This window comes from Lytechinus variegatus, chromosome 1, assembly GCF_018143015.1.
Source record: "Lytechinus variegatus isolate NC3 chromosome 1, Lvar_3.0, whole genome shotgun sequence".
NCBI lineage: Eukaryota > Metazoa > Echinodermata > Echinoidea > Temnopleuroida > Toxopneustidae > Lytechinus > Lytechinus variegatus.
Genome location: NC_054740.1, coordinates 84,559,631 through 84,575,679, shown reverse-complemented (window position 1 = coordinate 84,575,679; position 16,049 = coordinate 84,559,631). Strand labels below are relative to the sequence as shown.

Sequence of the window (16,049 nt, the reverse complement as noted above, 5' to 3'; positions counted from 1 at the left end):
AGTCCTGGCAAAAGAAACTTGCTATGCTGTGTCAGTTTTTCCTACTTCCATTCATTCCAATTGACTGTGTATTGAAATAGCATTCATCAAGGGCACTTATGCAACTTAATTAAGGTTTTTTTAAAGACATTTTTAGTGTGAATTGCCATTTCCTTTCTTCTATTTTCTTGCTTTTTAAACATTGTTTCTGGCACCAAGATCGGTAGAAAAGTTACTGAACTGTATATATATCTCTAAATATGCTGTGTAACTTTGTTTTTGATACAGTGAATGCTGCCCTCGTGCCAGCACCACACATCACCCCTCTCCAGACTCAGTACAGCCATCTTGATATCCCAGTGGGTCAACCAATCAGACTTCACTTCAGGATCAGGGGTCAGCCACCTCCCAAGGTCACATGGCTCCAGAATGATGTAGAGATCGTAGAGACAGAAGAAGTGGAGGTAATATATTGTTTTCTTAGTGCACTGTGTATTAAGGTATCAGCTCTTGGTTTGCTTTCAGATTAGTTTCCAATTTAGCAATAGCTCTGTCAAAGATGTTTGAATCTTCATGCTCTGGCCATTGTCTTTAAAATTGGTTTGACTACAGTTATTTTCCAACTTTGGGAAAGTGATCCTTCTGCAGGGTTGACTGTAGCAGAAATTGTGAAAGCAAAATCGACACTAAATTAAGTATTGGAAAATAAATTTGATACGACATTCTTGATTTGCAAAAAGGAAGGGGGTAGGATGGACTTACATTGTTGGCGATTTGTCTGTACACTAGATTACTATTACTATATATATTACTATTGTGGTAACATATTGCAGAGATACATGTACCTACTATAAGTACCAGTAATGAGTGAGATTTTCAGCAAGGAAAGCGTTAGTTGGCATGAGATTGCTAGACAGTAGGTATAATGTATTTTAGACAAGGTGTATGATAGGCTCAAGATGGGATTGGAAGGATGAGCAATAGCCCTTATGGTGGGTGCCGTGTGCCTAATTTTGTAAATCTTGGGATGTCTGATGTATTAACTTTTGTCAATCTTTTAACAGATCATCAAGGAAGAGACAGTTCACACCTTGGTAATCAAGAACCCTAGACCAGATGCAGGAGGTAAATACACAGTTGTAGCAGAGAATGACAGAGGCACAGAGACTGTCAACATTGTCATCAATGTCTCAGGTGTCACGTAAGTAATATTTTGTCTGGATTCACTTATGTCTTTGTGGAATAGAGGGAACCGAATCACTGTAACACTTGTCCTAAATGTGTTAAAACCCCTTTCCCAACTAGATATCTTCTCTTTTTTTTTTATTCTGTATATAGGTATTTAATTGTGTTAGCAAAACTGCATATTGAATTTGTTGGATATAAATTATTCAAGTGGTAACTTTTCAAAACTGTATTTGTTACATCTGTACACATGTCTTTCAGAAATGTAATATTGCTATATTCAATTTGCTCTTAGACTATTTAGTCTATCATGGAGTATATCATTCTTCAAAGGTTTATTGGTGTATTCTATATTTATGTGCTTGGTCCTGTCTCCAGGGTTCCTATGCCTACAGGTCCAGGTCCAGTCGTTGTTAGACCAGCCCAGCCAATCGTCTTCACTGAGCACCTAACAGACAAGCAGGTTGTTGAGAGCACGGAGATCAAACTCAGAGTGAGGATTGAGGAGAAACCCTCAGCTCAGGTAAATAACTTAGATGTATAATCAAGAGAAGCATGCCACCCAGAAGCACATTTGGATTGTGTAAAAATAGGGATTTTTCAAATTCCAACAGATGGCAAGGATGATGGAAGATTTAAGACTTGTGCATGCTCAGTTCTTAAATCTTCTGTCTTTGCTATATTTGTGAAAGCTGCCCAGTATTAAGTCCATGAGAAATTCTTTCCCAAGAAATAGCTTCTGTGAATCTTTGCGCATTCATACTACTGCTAAGACTGAAACTTTTCCAAATTTGTTTGTTTTTTCCTTCCATTGTTTTCCCCTTATTTCTGCATCTGGACAAGTACCTTTCCTTTAAAAAGGTTTCTGTGAATGGAATATTTATTTGGGATTGTTCGTTTGTAGGTACAATGGTTCTTCAACAACACGCCAATCCAGCCCTCGGATAGGGTAGAGTTCTTGCGGGATGGTGATGTGTACTACCTTGTCATCAAGAAGCCAACATCAGGTGATGCTGGACTGTACCAGTGTAGGGCAGAGACTGAGGTCAGCGTGGTCACTACAGAATGTACCATCATGGTCAATGGTAAGTCACTTCCTTGCTCTCGATAGTTTGCTCAGAATTGTACTTATTATTATTAAACGGAATGTCCAACCATTTTGTTGAGTGGTTTTATTAAGTTTATTGCCTGTAAATGAGAGAAATATTCCATTGAAGGTTGGGCAAATGTTTTCTAGAGAATAGCAGAGATATGAATGAATAATTTTGTAATGGAAACAGCCTCCTTATCTTATCTAGTAAGAAGTGCAATTTCTAAGAAAATTGATGGTGATTTTGAATTTAAAAATAATAAATAAGCAGCCCTTTATCTCTTGTAGTAAGTGTAATTTCAAAGAAGATTGAAAGTTATTGACCTGTGTGCTCAATATAAGACATCCTTTTTCATACAATTTCATACATGCTTTTATGGAGAAAAAAATTCAATCCCTAAAACTCACTAAAAGAACAGTATGTCATTTGTATTAAATGATATTTTACGATTAATTATATTTTCTCTTTTCTTTATCTGTTTTTCAGAGAAACAATCCCCTGATTTCATTGCTCCTCTAGAGAGTGTGGTTGCTTCTGAGGGCTGTACCATCAGGTTGGAATGTCGAGTGTCGGGATCTCCTGCCCCCACTGTAAGTTTGACTGTATCAACTCCTCAAAAAAAATTTACAAGCCATATTGTCATGATGATTCCTCTTGACACCAATCATTGTTAAAGTGTTAAGAAGAATAAATGTTTTTGATTTAGAATGTTTCTACTTGACATCTCAAATGTCCTTGCATTTTGCCACCTGCATCGCTTCATATTGAAATAGGACCAAACATTTTTCTACTGAGGAATAAATCATGCAATGAATCAGAAATTTTAGAGTGCATTGAACCTCTAAGTTGAATTTCATAAGGCCAAAAATCTCTTCTCTTGTCCTTCTTGCAGGTGAAGTGGACAAAGGACGAGCGCTCTATCACAGAGACGTCTCGGGTCCGTTTCCTCACAGAGGGCGACAGACAGATCCTAATGATCCTCCAGGTTCGGCCTAGTGATTCTGGCAACTATCGCATCACTCTAACCAACGAGTTTGGAGTTTCTGTTTCATCTGCTACTCTTCTTGTTGACGGTAAGTTCTGTTGTATCATAGTCCCTAGAATAAATTAAGATAAATTGACATTCATTGCCACTTGTTTTGAAAAAAAATCACAAGACATTTCATTTGGAATCTTGGTTGTGCTAAATCACATCATATACAATATCGTCAATTTTGTCAAAATGAAACTTCTAACTGAACTCTAAGAAAAATAAAAAAATATAATATATGAATGAAATGTTATACTCCAGTTCAGTCAAAGTCTAGGAGTTACTGCTGTACAGTGAAAGTGAGGAAAAAAAGAGGATCAACGACAAAGGAAAAGAGAAATCTGAGAGGCAAAGTAGAAATGAGTCTATGATGGAATAAGAAAAATAGGAAAGAAAACAAGGAAGGGGAGAAGGAAAGGCTTGTCTTGTATCACAATATTGCACCCTAGCTCAACAACAATCACAAGTTTACTATAAGCATACACAAAAAAGAACAAAAATCAGCACTTTCTTGAGCATCTAGTGTGAGATTGTTTGAAATTTTTGGATTGAATTGAAGGGGATGATAAAATCATTCTGTGTGCAGTGTTTTCAGAGTGCTTTATAATAATTTCTCATTAATAAGGCTTTGGATGAAAGTTCTCTAAAATCTAATTAGGAACTTTTAGTCTAATGTATCACAAAATTGAATTGACTTTGTTTGAAATGTTACAGTTGCATAACAATGTCCATCATGTTTGGCCAATATGTACCCATATAAACAAGTTAGTTTGTTTTACTATGGAGAATAATTCAAAGCAATAGGGATTTTGTTCAATTATTTACAGTATTCTTAAACCCATTTCCTACTGGAGCCATGGGTTTAAAATACAAAATCTAAAAATGGCATTGCACAATTCACTAGTCAGTAAGCCATGCAACTTTTTGCCATTTGAGAAGGAACTTTAGATGACTGATAGATAGTTCTACAAAATCTGCTGCAAGTACATTTTGAATACACCCTTTCATGTCCTTTCAGTTCATGAGTTTCTTTAGTTTGTTTCGTCTTGAATTCATCTTGGAGATAATTTTTGATGTGTGGATTTGATTATCAGGGTTTGTGTTTGGTTGAGGATCGAAGCAGCGTTGCTGTCTTCATTTTCCGCCTGACCCCACCCATTCAATAGCATGTCTGTTTTCACATTGTTACGAAACTTTCCTGGTCCCACCCCTTTATATAGACGCAAGAACTTCCCATGCCGTCCTGTTCATACGGAAAGGTATTTAGTATAAAATCCATTTGGTACCAAGATTTGCTCAATTTATGTCTTCTATACTCTCCTAGAAAGGTTGCTAATACAAAGTGTGATACAATTTTCTGTTGTAATGGTTTGTACAAGTACACTTACAATGGATACTTTTCCTTAATATTGAAGTCCGATATTTGAGTCAAATGTTTGTTGTAACTGATGAAACATAGAACAACTTACTGATAGATTTGCAGTGAAACTGTCTTTCTGCTTGTCAATTAACATCTCATCTGCTTTTTGCGAACTGTTTGGTATATTTGAAGCAAACAGTTGATATTTTCTGCTTTTCAAATATGTGAATTCATTTTTGTGCTAGTATTTCATGTGACTGAAGATTATATAACACATGCTTCTTTAGTAATAAACTATATGTGAATACAATGCTATTGCTTTTTCTGAATTTAGAATATGAAATATATTATGAAATTCAGAAATGTTTTTGCCGTAGTGTGCTAAAAATTGTATACGTCAAATAGAATATAACCGGTTTTCACTTTGGCCGTTCTTCAGGAATGGAATGTATTGAATGTTATGTAATTCTGTAAAATCTGTTTCTTTATGAACTCAGAAAGGACTGAATCGCAAACAAAAACAAATAACACATTAATTGTTGCTGTTGTAATTGTTATACATCCTGAATATAAACTGGAAAAAGGGACATATCCAGAATTAACCAAAGAGGAGCCAAACAAATGTCCTCCAAAGGAAGGGGCATGTGCCCCCTTTGTCCCCCTCCCGTGATCTACCCTATACAACTCTCAAACAAACTGGAAATGCTGAACGTAGTGATATATATCTTCTGTGATGTTGTTGCCAGAAATCATGATGTCATAGTCTATAATTAGATACTGAAACGTGAGGGCATGATAAATGGACCACCCCCTCCTGTGCTTGCTATGTGTGCATTTCTCCCAACACACCTCACCATTTGTCAATGCGGGTGTCTAACCAGACATATGTACTCCCCACTTACTACAAATTAGATTTAAGTGGAATGGAAAGAATTCTTCCAGAGGTTTAGGCTCTTCCAAGGAATATTTTTTTCATAAAATGAATCAATTGAGAATTGGCCCAAGATAGTGTTGAATTAAACAGTGAAAAAAATCAAATTTCCTGTTATATATTATTGTGTGATGTCTGAAATAATCAGCAATGAAATTTGATGAAAATGTAGAGACTACAAATAAATACAATTTTCTATTTATTTAAATCATGTAGTAACTCATAATAGAAACATGTGGTATTTCCCAGAAGTGTGAAATTAATACTGAATGGCTAATGTTTTCTGTGCTGTGTACTGGTTTTTGTGTTCTGCACGCAACAGACGTCCTTTGTTTTTCCCAGGCAAGGGGAGAGGTAGGAAAAGAAGTTGGAATTAATTTAATGCATGCTTATGTTTCTGAATGTGTCCTTTTACAGTAACTGCACGATATAATGATTTTGAAATGAATATGCATGAAATTAATTTTGTTTTTTGAATGATTTGATAAGTTTACTTCCTATTAAAAAGATAGGTGAAAATGATTCACTTAATTATAATAAAAAAAATGAGTACCATTAAATTGACATCAAAACTAAAGCACTTAATTCCCTTCATTGTAGGTTTCCCCATACCTGTAAATACAGAGAAATGTATACGGACCAGACAATATCATTTAGTCAAATAAGATTGACATATTTTTTAGTTGAGAAATAAAAAACATTTCATTTTGGAAATGAGATATATCAAACACATCACCCCCCCTATAAAGCAATCTTGCAATGGAATGTTCTGAAGTTAAAGACCTCATGTGTTTATTTATTTTGTCATTGTTTTATGTTTTTGATTTGGTGTTATGGGAATGCTATGCCTGGAATGGGTTGTATTTGCTTGATATGTAATCATGGCTCTATTTATTTATTTGATTTTCAATGAAAATTTGGGCACTCTGTAGCTTTCCCCTCAGCTATATTGAAGTCTTTATTTTAAAACTTATTCCGAGTTAAATTATTTTTTTTTCGTAATGAATATGTAATCGTATTTCAAATTGAAAGGGTTTTATGCTTTTCTTATGTAATTCATTGCTTTTAATTATATGTGTGATGATACTGTAATTTATTTTAATATTTTGCAGATAAAACTAAAATGAATGTAGCTTAAAAAAAAACCCAGTAGGATTGTGACATTTTCCACAAGAAAACTCGTAAACTACGATTATGATTTCTCTTATGCTAGATTTATGATGCATTTTCTGTGTTTAATGTGAATTCATAAGGATATTTCAACAAAGCATGGTAGTTGATATCATATTCAAAAGAATGTTGTTTTTCATTCTTGTATATGAGATTTCGGTATTATATATTTAGTTAAGATGTGTGTATGTGCATTATTTTATTACATTATTTTCTATTAAGTTGTTTCAATTTTTTAGATTTGTAAAATCTTCTGCAATTCTGAATTTTGTGAATTATTTGTTTTTGATAAGATTCCATTATAGAAATTTGTTTAATCAGTTGAACATATCTCTTTTATCATGATTGCAGGAGAGAAAGACGTTGATGACCGACCGACTATTGTCATTCGACTGAATGACCAAGAGGTACAGCCAGGTGACAGAGTACAGTTCAGGGTTAAAATCCAAGGCACCCCACAGCCGACTGTACAATGGTTCAAGAACAGCATTGAGATTCAGACTCATCCATACATTGAGGTACATATCACTGCAAATTGGTGACATTTGGTTGAAAATTAAGAGTGAAATTAGTTGATAAATTACAATTGAATTTATCTTACAAAAGTATACAAAAGTATGCAAGTTCCATTCTAATTATGAAATAGTGGGAATCTATTACCAGAATTCATCATTAAGTATTGTTTGATAATAAAAGCATTTTTTTCTAAATAATGATAATTCTGTAACGATTTTTGTTCATTATTTTACCCTTTAAAAGTGTTTCAGCTAGGTTCAGGTTCAAGTATATTTCAATTCTCCAAAACATACATGTCATCAATTGAGTAACAATGAATTAATTTTTGTATTTACTCTGTTACACATACATCTAACTTGTTAGTGTCTGTACAAAGCCTATTCGTATTTTAGATTTCAGTAGTCAGGGGCTAATAGTGCACGGAATATCCAAAAGCCATGTATTCTTTTGAAATACATGTAGTGTGAAATCTGAAAAAAGAAAAATTAGATCTGTCATTTGGCTTTCAATTATCGTGGATAGTCCAATTCTTATCCGTAATTGTACTGTCATTTCAAATTGCAGATCAGCCAAACTGGGGAACATAACATGCTAACCATCCCGAAGGTTGGGCCACAGGATGCAGGTACCTACAGCGTAGTTGCAACAAACGACAAAGGAAGAGATGTATCTGCTGCAACTCTTGTTGTTGATGGTAATTATCTGACTTTTTAACCTTGTCTATTTGCAGCTTTAATGACAAGCATTATATTTCAAAACAAATAACTGTCATTAAGTCCTTCATGTTACTTGGTGAATAGAACACAGTGATATGCAATAGAGTGGTTAGTTAATAATTAATGATTATAATAATAATAATACCAGTAATAATAATAATAATGATAATGTGAAATTTTTGATGAAATTATCATCTTGAAAGAAGATTCTGATACTATTTCAAGAAAAGTAGAGAATAATCGTTCTTCAAAAATGGAAGTACCAATATATTGGTAAAATTTTGTTTTTGATAATCCTTGTGGAGTAGATCATGGTTATTGATCTTTATCTTATTTTACTTACTTTCAGTGCCCAAAACTCCAACAGCTGCACCTCACTTTGCTCAGACATTTGGCAATCGCCGCTGCTACGAAGGTGAATCTCTGACCTTTGAGTGCCGCATCACGGGCGACCCAAAGCCCTCCGTCTCCTGGTTCAAGGATGGGGTCAAAGTTGAACAGGGCGTCTTTCAAATCTCCGAAGATGGTCAGTTCCATAAACTGGAAATCTTGGAGGTATTTGATGAAGATGCCGGTGTTTTCGAGTGCCGCGCCAAGAACGATTACGGGGAAGCTATCTGCGTCGCCACGTTGCGTATCAAAGGTGAGTTGTCACCAAAGTGGAAAAGTCGGTAGCCACTTTAAGTTGTAAAGGGGATGATTGTCTCACCAGATCTGACCTCGAAGTGAATGTTTTTTACCTTCTGTCCTGTATGTCTACATAAATTGTGCCTTGCAAACAAAAGTTTTTATGTGACTAGAATATTGTGTTTTCTTCCTGCTCTCTATTTATGTTGGGGGCTAATGGCTGTGAACGTCATGATATACATGTAGTTTTTTGCTCTGGAAGTATTCGTCATATGGTCTACTCTCTTATGAAAAATACAAATTTTGAATGAAAATCTCAAAATAGACATTGGCACAATGCAAGACACAAAGAGAGAGGAAGATGAGGCATATCAGGAGAGTTTCTCATGAAGGTGTTCTTAAGTTACACATGACTTAATAGACATTTGAATTCACAGTGTATAATTTGGAAAATTTGATCAGCGTAAGAGGAATTTAATCCCACTTTGTGAAAAAACAAAAAAATGTTCCAGACGTGTTCAGTCGTGTGTAACTTGCGAATAGCCTTACAGAATTATGTCTTGTTTTATCATGCATTTTAGTTGGTGGAGGTGTATCTCATCATTGCTATTCTTATAATCAAGTATGTGGTTTATATTAAATTAAGTACATGTATGTGGTTTATATGAATTTCTAATTAGTATAGTTGGGGGAATCATTTTGTAGTACTAATCTCAGACAAATTTTAGAGGTAGCATCGATCAGTGCACCTCTCCATCTATCCGCATAAAGAATTACAGCAGTTATTATGCACTTAATAAGCATCGTCTATTATAATTATTGGCTTTAAGATGATAACTTGAGAATTATTGGACAGATTTTCTTAATTTTCAGGTGTGTACATGTAGGTGCACAAAGGTCTGGTTTGTATTCTTAGTGGGTGTTGCAAGAAAATATTTGCAATCAATCGCAAATATTCTGTTGCAATTTTACAATTGGTTGATCACTTGTAGCTGTAGCAAATCAGATTAAACTCTCTTGTTTCATAGAGCAGATAAGCAATCAACCACATATTTGCAATTAATTGCACGGCATATGCTTGATTTTGGGAACAATTCTTGCAACGCCCTATAAGACTGCATTGCAAATGAGATCAAAATCTTTTTTTTTGCATTTAAAGAAGTTAGATAAGAAGTGGTTACTGATCATATCCGATGGAGGTAACTTTGCTTGGATACCCAACATGTCTAGTTTGTCATCTTTTTGTAGATGAGAACTATTTGTATAATTGTATGTAAATTCATAAGGCTTTGTTTGTGGAAAATTGTTTTTCGAAAACTGTTTTTCTAGTTAAGTGTTGTTTCTTGATCTCATTAAAACAATGAATATGTCAGTATTTTTAATTATTATTCAAGAAAAAAATAGATATCTATATATCTTGCCATTAAATTGTATTGATATAATGATGGTAAAAGTGCCTTATCTTACAAACATCTTTTGGTAGCTGTATTTTTCAATACATGTATTTTGCACTAAGATGCTCATATTACACATTATTGTTTAAGTTCCAAGTTGAATACTTGTAACATATTGTCATCAGATGTTTGAAGCATCAAGTACTCAGTACATTTATCAGTTACCAAAATGTACATATATAGATATATATTCAAAGAGATGATCCGTATTGTGCAGCCATTTTCAGTGCTTTGTGCAATAGAGAAGAATGAAACATAACTTTCAAAATTCTTATTACTATTTAAAAAAGAAAATATACAGTGTATATATCTATTTCTTATTTTGATAGCAAATTCAGTAGCTGTAGTTTCCCATGTGTGAATTGTTAGGCTACATGTATGTACATAATGTTCTACATGTATATGGTTTTGGAAGTGTTCTTCTGGTAGGGTGGGGGAGAGTTACCCTCAAGGAAACACGCGGGAATTCCCTGTGGGAGGGAAGGGGGGGGGGGTAGAGGTGTAGGGGAGTCACCCAAGAACCAATGTCCTCTTTCACTTTCCATGCATGCCATATTGCCTTAGTTTACAATATAGATGAATAGTATTCATGCTACACATTCTTTCATGATATCAGTGAGTTTTATATGAGGGAAGGACTGTGCTTTCGTAAACTAGATTTTAAGTCATATTTCACTCAGGAAGTTAGACAGATGGACTAAATGTTGCTTATTTTAGTTATAGATTATCACAAACACAGAACTTAAAAAGTAAATAAACTAATTATCTGTTCATAACTGATGAAATCTAGATCCCTAATTTTCTGATTATAAATCTAATATTAAATCTGTTCTGATAATTAATGGATTTTTTGTAGACCTGTATGCACCCTTTTCTATATTTGACTCATGATACATGCATCATTTATCTTTTTTTTTAAAGGTGTTCGATATTTATATTTATTTGTTTAATGATGACATTGTTTTAATGTCTATATATTGCATGTTCCTGTTTGGCAAACTATGTATAAATGTATACAAACTCATTTTCCCCAATAGCTTGCCCAATCCCACATATATGGATATACATCATAAATGCAATGTTCTTCCTTGCCCAAACCCTTGAGAAATATTCCACCCACAGGCAAGCATCCCTTCCCCCTTTCCCTGTTCACTGTCCCATCATATATTTAGATAAAGTCATACTTCAAATCCATTAGAAGTGAATCTGTATAGTACATTTTCAAGGGCTAGCTTGAAAAGAATAAATTGAAAAAATAGATAAAATTATGAAAAATTTGAAAAATAAGAAATGAAAAATGAAAAAAGAAAGAAAGAAAAATGTACAGCCTTTCTTCATTTTGTAAGTTGTTGCACATTTAGGTTTGACATTTGCACTTCCCTTGGTGTCTGTTTTCAAAATACATAGCTTCCCATCTAAAACCACTGTACATTTCATAGATTCCTCAAATTTGTTTAGAAACCATTTTTTCCCTTCTAATTTTACTGTGTTTACTTTACACTTAGTTATCAGAATAGTAAAGGCAAAGACGTTTCAATCACTCCTAAGTACTTGATGATGATGAAATGTTTTTTGGTATAATTATAAGGATCAATATTAGAGAAACCTTGTTTTCATAACATCTGTTATTTTGAAACAGATTTTGTAACCCCAAAAATGTAAAATACTGTAATCTGCTGTATTTTATGTAATATTTCTGATCCTCATAAAATGTTGCACAAATTCAGAAATGTAAACATTTTCATTTATTTTGTGCTTCTATTTGATCATCTGGATTGTTTCTTTTTGTTTATATAGAACAATAAATCATATGTTTTGTGACAGGAATTACTTTGTTTTTGGCCTTTCTTTGGTATTCAGAGACTCTCAATTCATCTGTGTCATTTTGTTGTTTTCTCTCTACCTGCATGCTAAATGTGGATTTGATGTATCGTGCAAGAAAAAAAAAAGAATAGAAAGAATTAGACAAAAAATTGACAAAAAATTGAAACCTATAAAATTTACAAAGTAAAGTGCTGGTTATCACTTTAAGTTCTTGTTTGTCTTGTTACTATAACTGTACACTGTTTAAGATAAAACAGTGTTTTTGTGCCATTTTATGCAGGTAATGTTTGATTAGTGCAACTTAAAAGTGCATGCCATTAATGCATGATGTAATTTATTTTTTTTGTGTGAAGATTGTTTGCTCACAAAAATTAATCAACAGCACTTGCTTTGAAACAAGATAAAGCTTCACAATATGCATTTTACTGTAAGATTCCAGCACTTAGTGAAAGGTGTATCAAAATTGTGTCTACAACAATTTTTTAGACCACATATAGTTATTGCAGGTAGAAGAAAGGAAACAGTTGAGTGAAAAGACATTTGAATTGATCGTTTTTGAATCCCAAAGATGAAACGGAAATCCCCAAATTTCTTTACCCATAACATTGCTGAATAATACCCTTAAGACCCTTAATCCCTTTCCCTGTAGAAAGATTGGTATCACTCAGACATCTGTTCTTTTCTCCATATGTATGTCCCCCCAACAAAATGCATTTGCATATACATAAAGACATAGAATTCAGAAATACGAATAGAAGTTTGATTCTATTGCTTTTTTCTAGATGAGTAATCTCTTGTTTATTTGGTTGTTACGGTCAATTTCACCTGTGTGTCCAGGAAAAGTTTCCTGATATATATCTATTGCAAAATGCTTTGTAATTTAAGAGTTATTGTTACATAAAACATAATTAGTGTAGCAGATTTTCTTTTTAAGAATGGATGAAATATTATTGAAATCCTTGTCCTAAGTGCCAAAACTGCTAATCAAATTTTAGAATTGAAATAATTCCCTGGCTGAGGTAACTTTGATATGGATCAGATTTGAGATCTATTATTGGAAAAGCTTAATACAATTGTGTGAATGCATTTGTAGATGTAGTCCAATAATGCATGTAAGCATCACATCCTTTACCCAGTAGTTTAGATACATGTGCTTGAGTAGAGCTGAGATCTTTTAGTAGGTCATTCTACATGAACAAATGTGTAATAAAGACATCTTTTAAAGACTACAATTAAAAAAAAACAATAGAAAGAAGAAAATTTAAATGATCAAATTTTTGATGAATGTAAACTTATGGTAGTGATAACATAATCTGTTATTATGCAACAGGGTTATGCTTGCATGCCATCACTTGGAAGAGGTTTCTACTCAGTTGTATGACATTTATTTTACTTGAAGGGTAGTATCGTCTTGGAGTAACAGAGCAAATTTCATCTGATCTATACAACAAATTGTAATTGTTGCTGTTCTTGTAGAATTGCTTAACTGCATATCTTCACATGCCTTTTGCAATTCGCACCAAGCACCCTTATTTTTTTTGTGGCATTTGATGTAATATGAGCACTCCTGAAGCTGGAACTGCCACCTTTCTGGAAGTCACACAAGATACAACTTAGCCTCTCAGATCTTTCTCAATTTCCAAATTGAAGAGGAAGATAAAGAACAAAGTTGCAATACATGCTGTAATGGCTTTAATGGTAGAGACTGAATTATGTTTTGTTTATTTTATAAAATTTATTCATTATGAAATGTTTCTATAAAAAATCATACTAAAATCAAGACCCCCCCCTCTATTTTGGGAATTGTGTTGATGTGGAATCTCTTCAGGCATCAGCTCGTAGCTCATAGCAGTCAAGGAAGTTTGACAGTCAATTGGACCTGTCAGCATTAATACGAGTGGTCATCAGGTCTTGGCCTCTCAATATGAAAAATTGTCTCAGAGATTAAATGGCCTCAAGGGAAGGGCAATCTACTTTAGGACCCTTCTACGAATTGCCTGGTCCCTAGACTCATATGGTGGCTGATGTCCGAAATGCCATTCTCTTTGTGTCCTTGCCAATAGAGATGATGAGGAAAAGAATGATCTTGTACAGCTCACGTTGGGTCATTACGTCCAGTCATGACCGTCATCTCTACTGCTCATCCGTTGCATGCATGATGGTAGATTTATGAAGCAAGAATGTCTCGGATATCATTTGCTTAGGTATTTTGGTTGTCTTTGAGGGTGATGATATCGCTCTATCATGCTACGAATTGACTGATGGTCATCAATTTCCCATATCTCTGTTGTCTTTCACCTCCTCATTCTTCACTCAAGTGATTAACGCAAGCCCTACTTAGGATTTAGCTGGTATCAACTTTCTTACTGTCATTTCTTATTCCCGATGCTCTTTGGGAACTTCAAAGCCAGATCATAGGAAAGTATTGGATCCAGTCCCTGCATTATCAATCCATTAAGCAATCAAGCATTCAATTGATCCATTGATATTCACTTATCAAATTAAAAAATTTGGATTGTCTAAATTGTTTTAGGCACATCATTACAGTTTAAATCATATAGAAATGCAAAACATAGGCAATATATATTTGTCCCTTCAATATATTTATTGAGCATTAGACATCTATATTCACACCTGGAAGTAAGGGCAAGTGTGGGATAATAATGATTTAGTGGTGACCTTTTCATGATAATCCTTTCCCTTCTCGTCCACCTGGAAACTATCTGTTACAGTTTAGATATCTACTAGAAGATAATCGCTGCATGATGTAAAACATTAATCTGATGTATTTTTTTACGATCCCTGTGAATGGACACCATTACCCCAGATATACCTTCATATGTTGGGGAGTTTAAGGAGTATCTAATGTTCCAAGACTGTTTTAAAATTTGCCAATAGCCTCAGGTAATGTGTCAAGGGTGGTTTCTTGAAGCAATGGGAACCAGAAGGATAGATGATTAGGACCAATGTTATTTGACTTTGAAGAAGTAGCCATGTTTTTGCAGGGTGCCTTTCACAAGATGATTTCTCTTTGTCTTTCACTGAAAGCTGTTATAAGCTATTGAAATACTTACTCATGATTGGCTGAGAGCAAGGTTGCCAGTGAAAATCAATCACAACCCACACCATGAGATGCTCTCCTGTTAGTAAGATCTGAACAGTGATGCCTGCCCTTGAACAAGTCATGTCCAAGTGATTAATCACAGTCTTATTACAGTGCAGGTTGTCTTAACAGATCATTTATAATTACCATTCACTATTCAATCCTGCATGATGACTTCCAAAGAATGTTTAATCAACTTCACAGATGCAAAGATGTAATCGCACCATAGTTGTACTAAAGATCTGGTACAGTATTATTCATTGTGTGTTCTCAGAACTTCTCTATTCCTAAATATACCAAGTTTTTATTCAGAGTTTCAATATTTTTTATATTTTTTTCTACCAATACTGAAAAGTTATGTTTAGTTCCCAGGATTATAAAAATACTGAGTTAATGAAGAAAAACTAGTTATCCATTTTGTGGCGTATTGATAGATAATTGTTTATCCAACCAATTGACTGACACTATTATGTTGATACCAAATGAAGTTCATAAGACTAATTTATACCACCTACAAAGAATCGCATGTTATTTTACTTTGTTTTTTTGTGTAGGCTCTTAACTATTGTAATCTGTGCACATTGTGTATGTGATTTCTCAATATATTGATAGTTATAGTGAGCATAAGAGCTTAGAGAAATCTCTTTTTACCCATACACCCCAGATTTGCTTTCAACCAATACAAATATACTGATCCACTTTCTCCAGACACATGATCTTACCCTAAATATGCTCCAACTATGTAACAAACATTAAAATTTTTCCACTACTCCTTTCTTGATCAGCATCGCACATACCCATCCGCACAAACACACCCACAATTAAATTCTCGCTCATGCTCCTTGGAATATACCAGCCCCCACCCCATCCCACCTCAAAATCAACATCACAGTGCAGTCTCAGCACGGGTAATGCAGCATTCGGTTCTGCAATATCTGTCATCTGCTGGATCTAAACATGTCATCGATTGACCCAACAAGAATTCTTTAGAGGTCCTTCTAATGAGGTGTGTCAGCCTTGAGACCGTTGGATGGTGCTAGTTCTAATAGAACAAGTTCACCAC

General features: G+C 34.3%; 1 protein-coding gene across 16 annotated transcripts in view; it reads left to right on the top strand.

Moving 5' to 3' along the window:
- Positions 1-16,049, top strand: part of LOC121425834 (muscle M-line assembly protein unc-89-like) — a 177,513-nt gene that overhangs the window by 91,251 nt on the left and 70,213 nt on the right. For 15 of the 16 annotated variants that reach the window (XM_041622018.1, XM_041622024.1, XM_041621983.1 and 12 more), the window contains 10 exons: positions 268-443; positions 1,044-1,180; positions 1,543-1,687; positions 2,069-2,249; positions 2,742-2,845; positions 3,148-3,328; positions 4,506-4,544; positions 7,098-7,264; positions 7,827-7,956; positions 8,328-8,621. In XM_041622018.1, coding sequence (XP_041477952.1) covers positions 268-443; positions 1,044-1,180; positions 1,543-1,687; positions 2,069-2,249; positions 2,742-2,845; positions 3,148-3,328; positions 4,506-4,544; positions 7,098-7,264; positions 7,827-7,956; positions 8,328-8,621 — 1,554 coding nt within the window. The remainder of the gene's footprint in view (positions 1-267; positions 444-1,043; positions 1,181-1,542; positions 1,688-2,068; positions 2,250-2,741; positions 2,846-3,147; positions 3,329-4,505; positions 4,545-7,097; positions 7,265-7,826; positions 7,957-8,327; positions 8,622-16,049) is intronic. The other variant, XM_041621952.1, reaches the window with a different exon arrangement.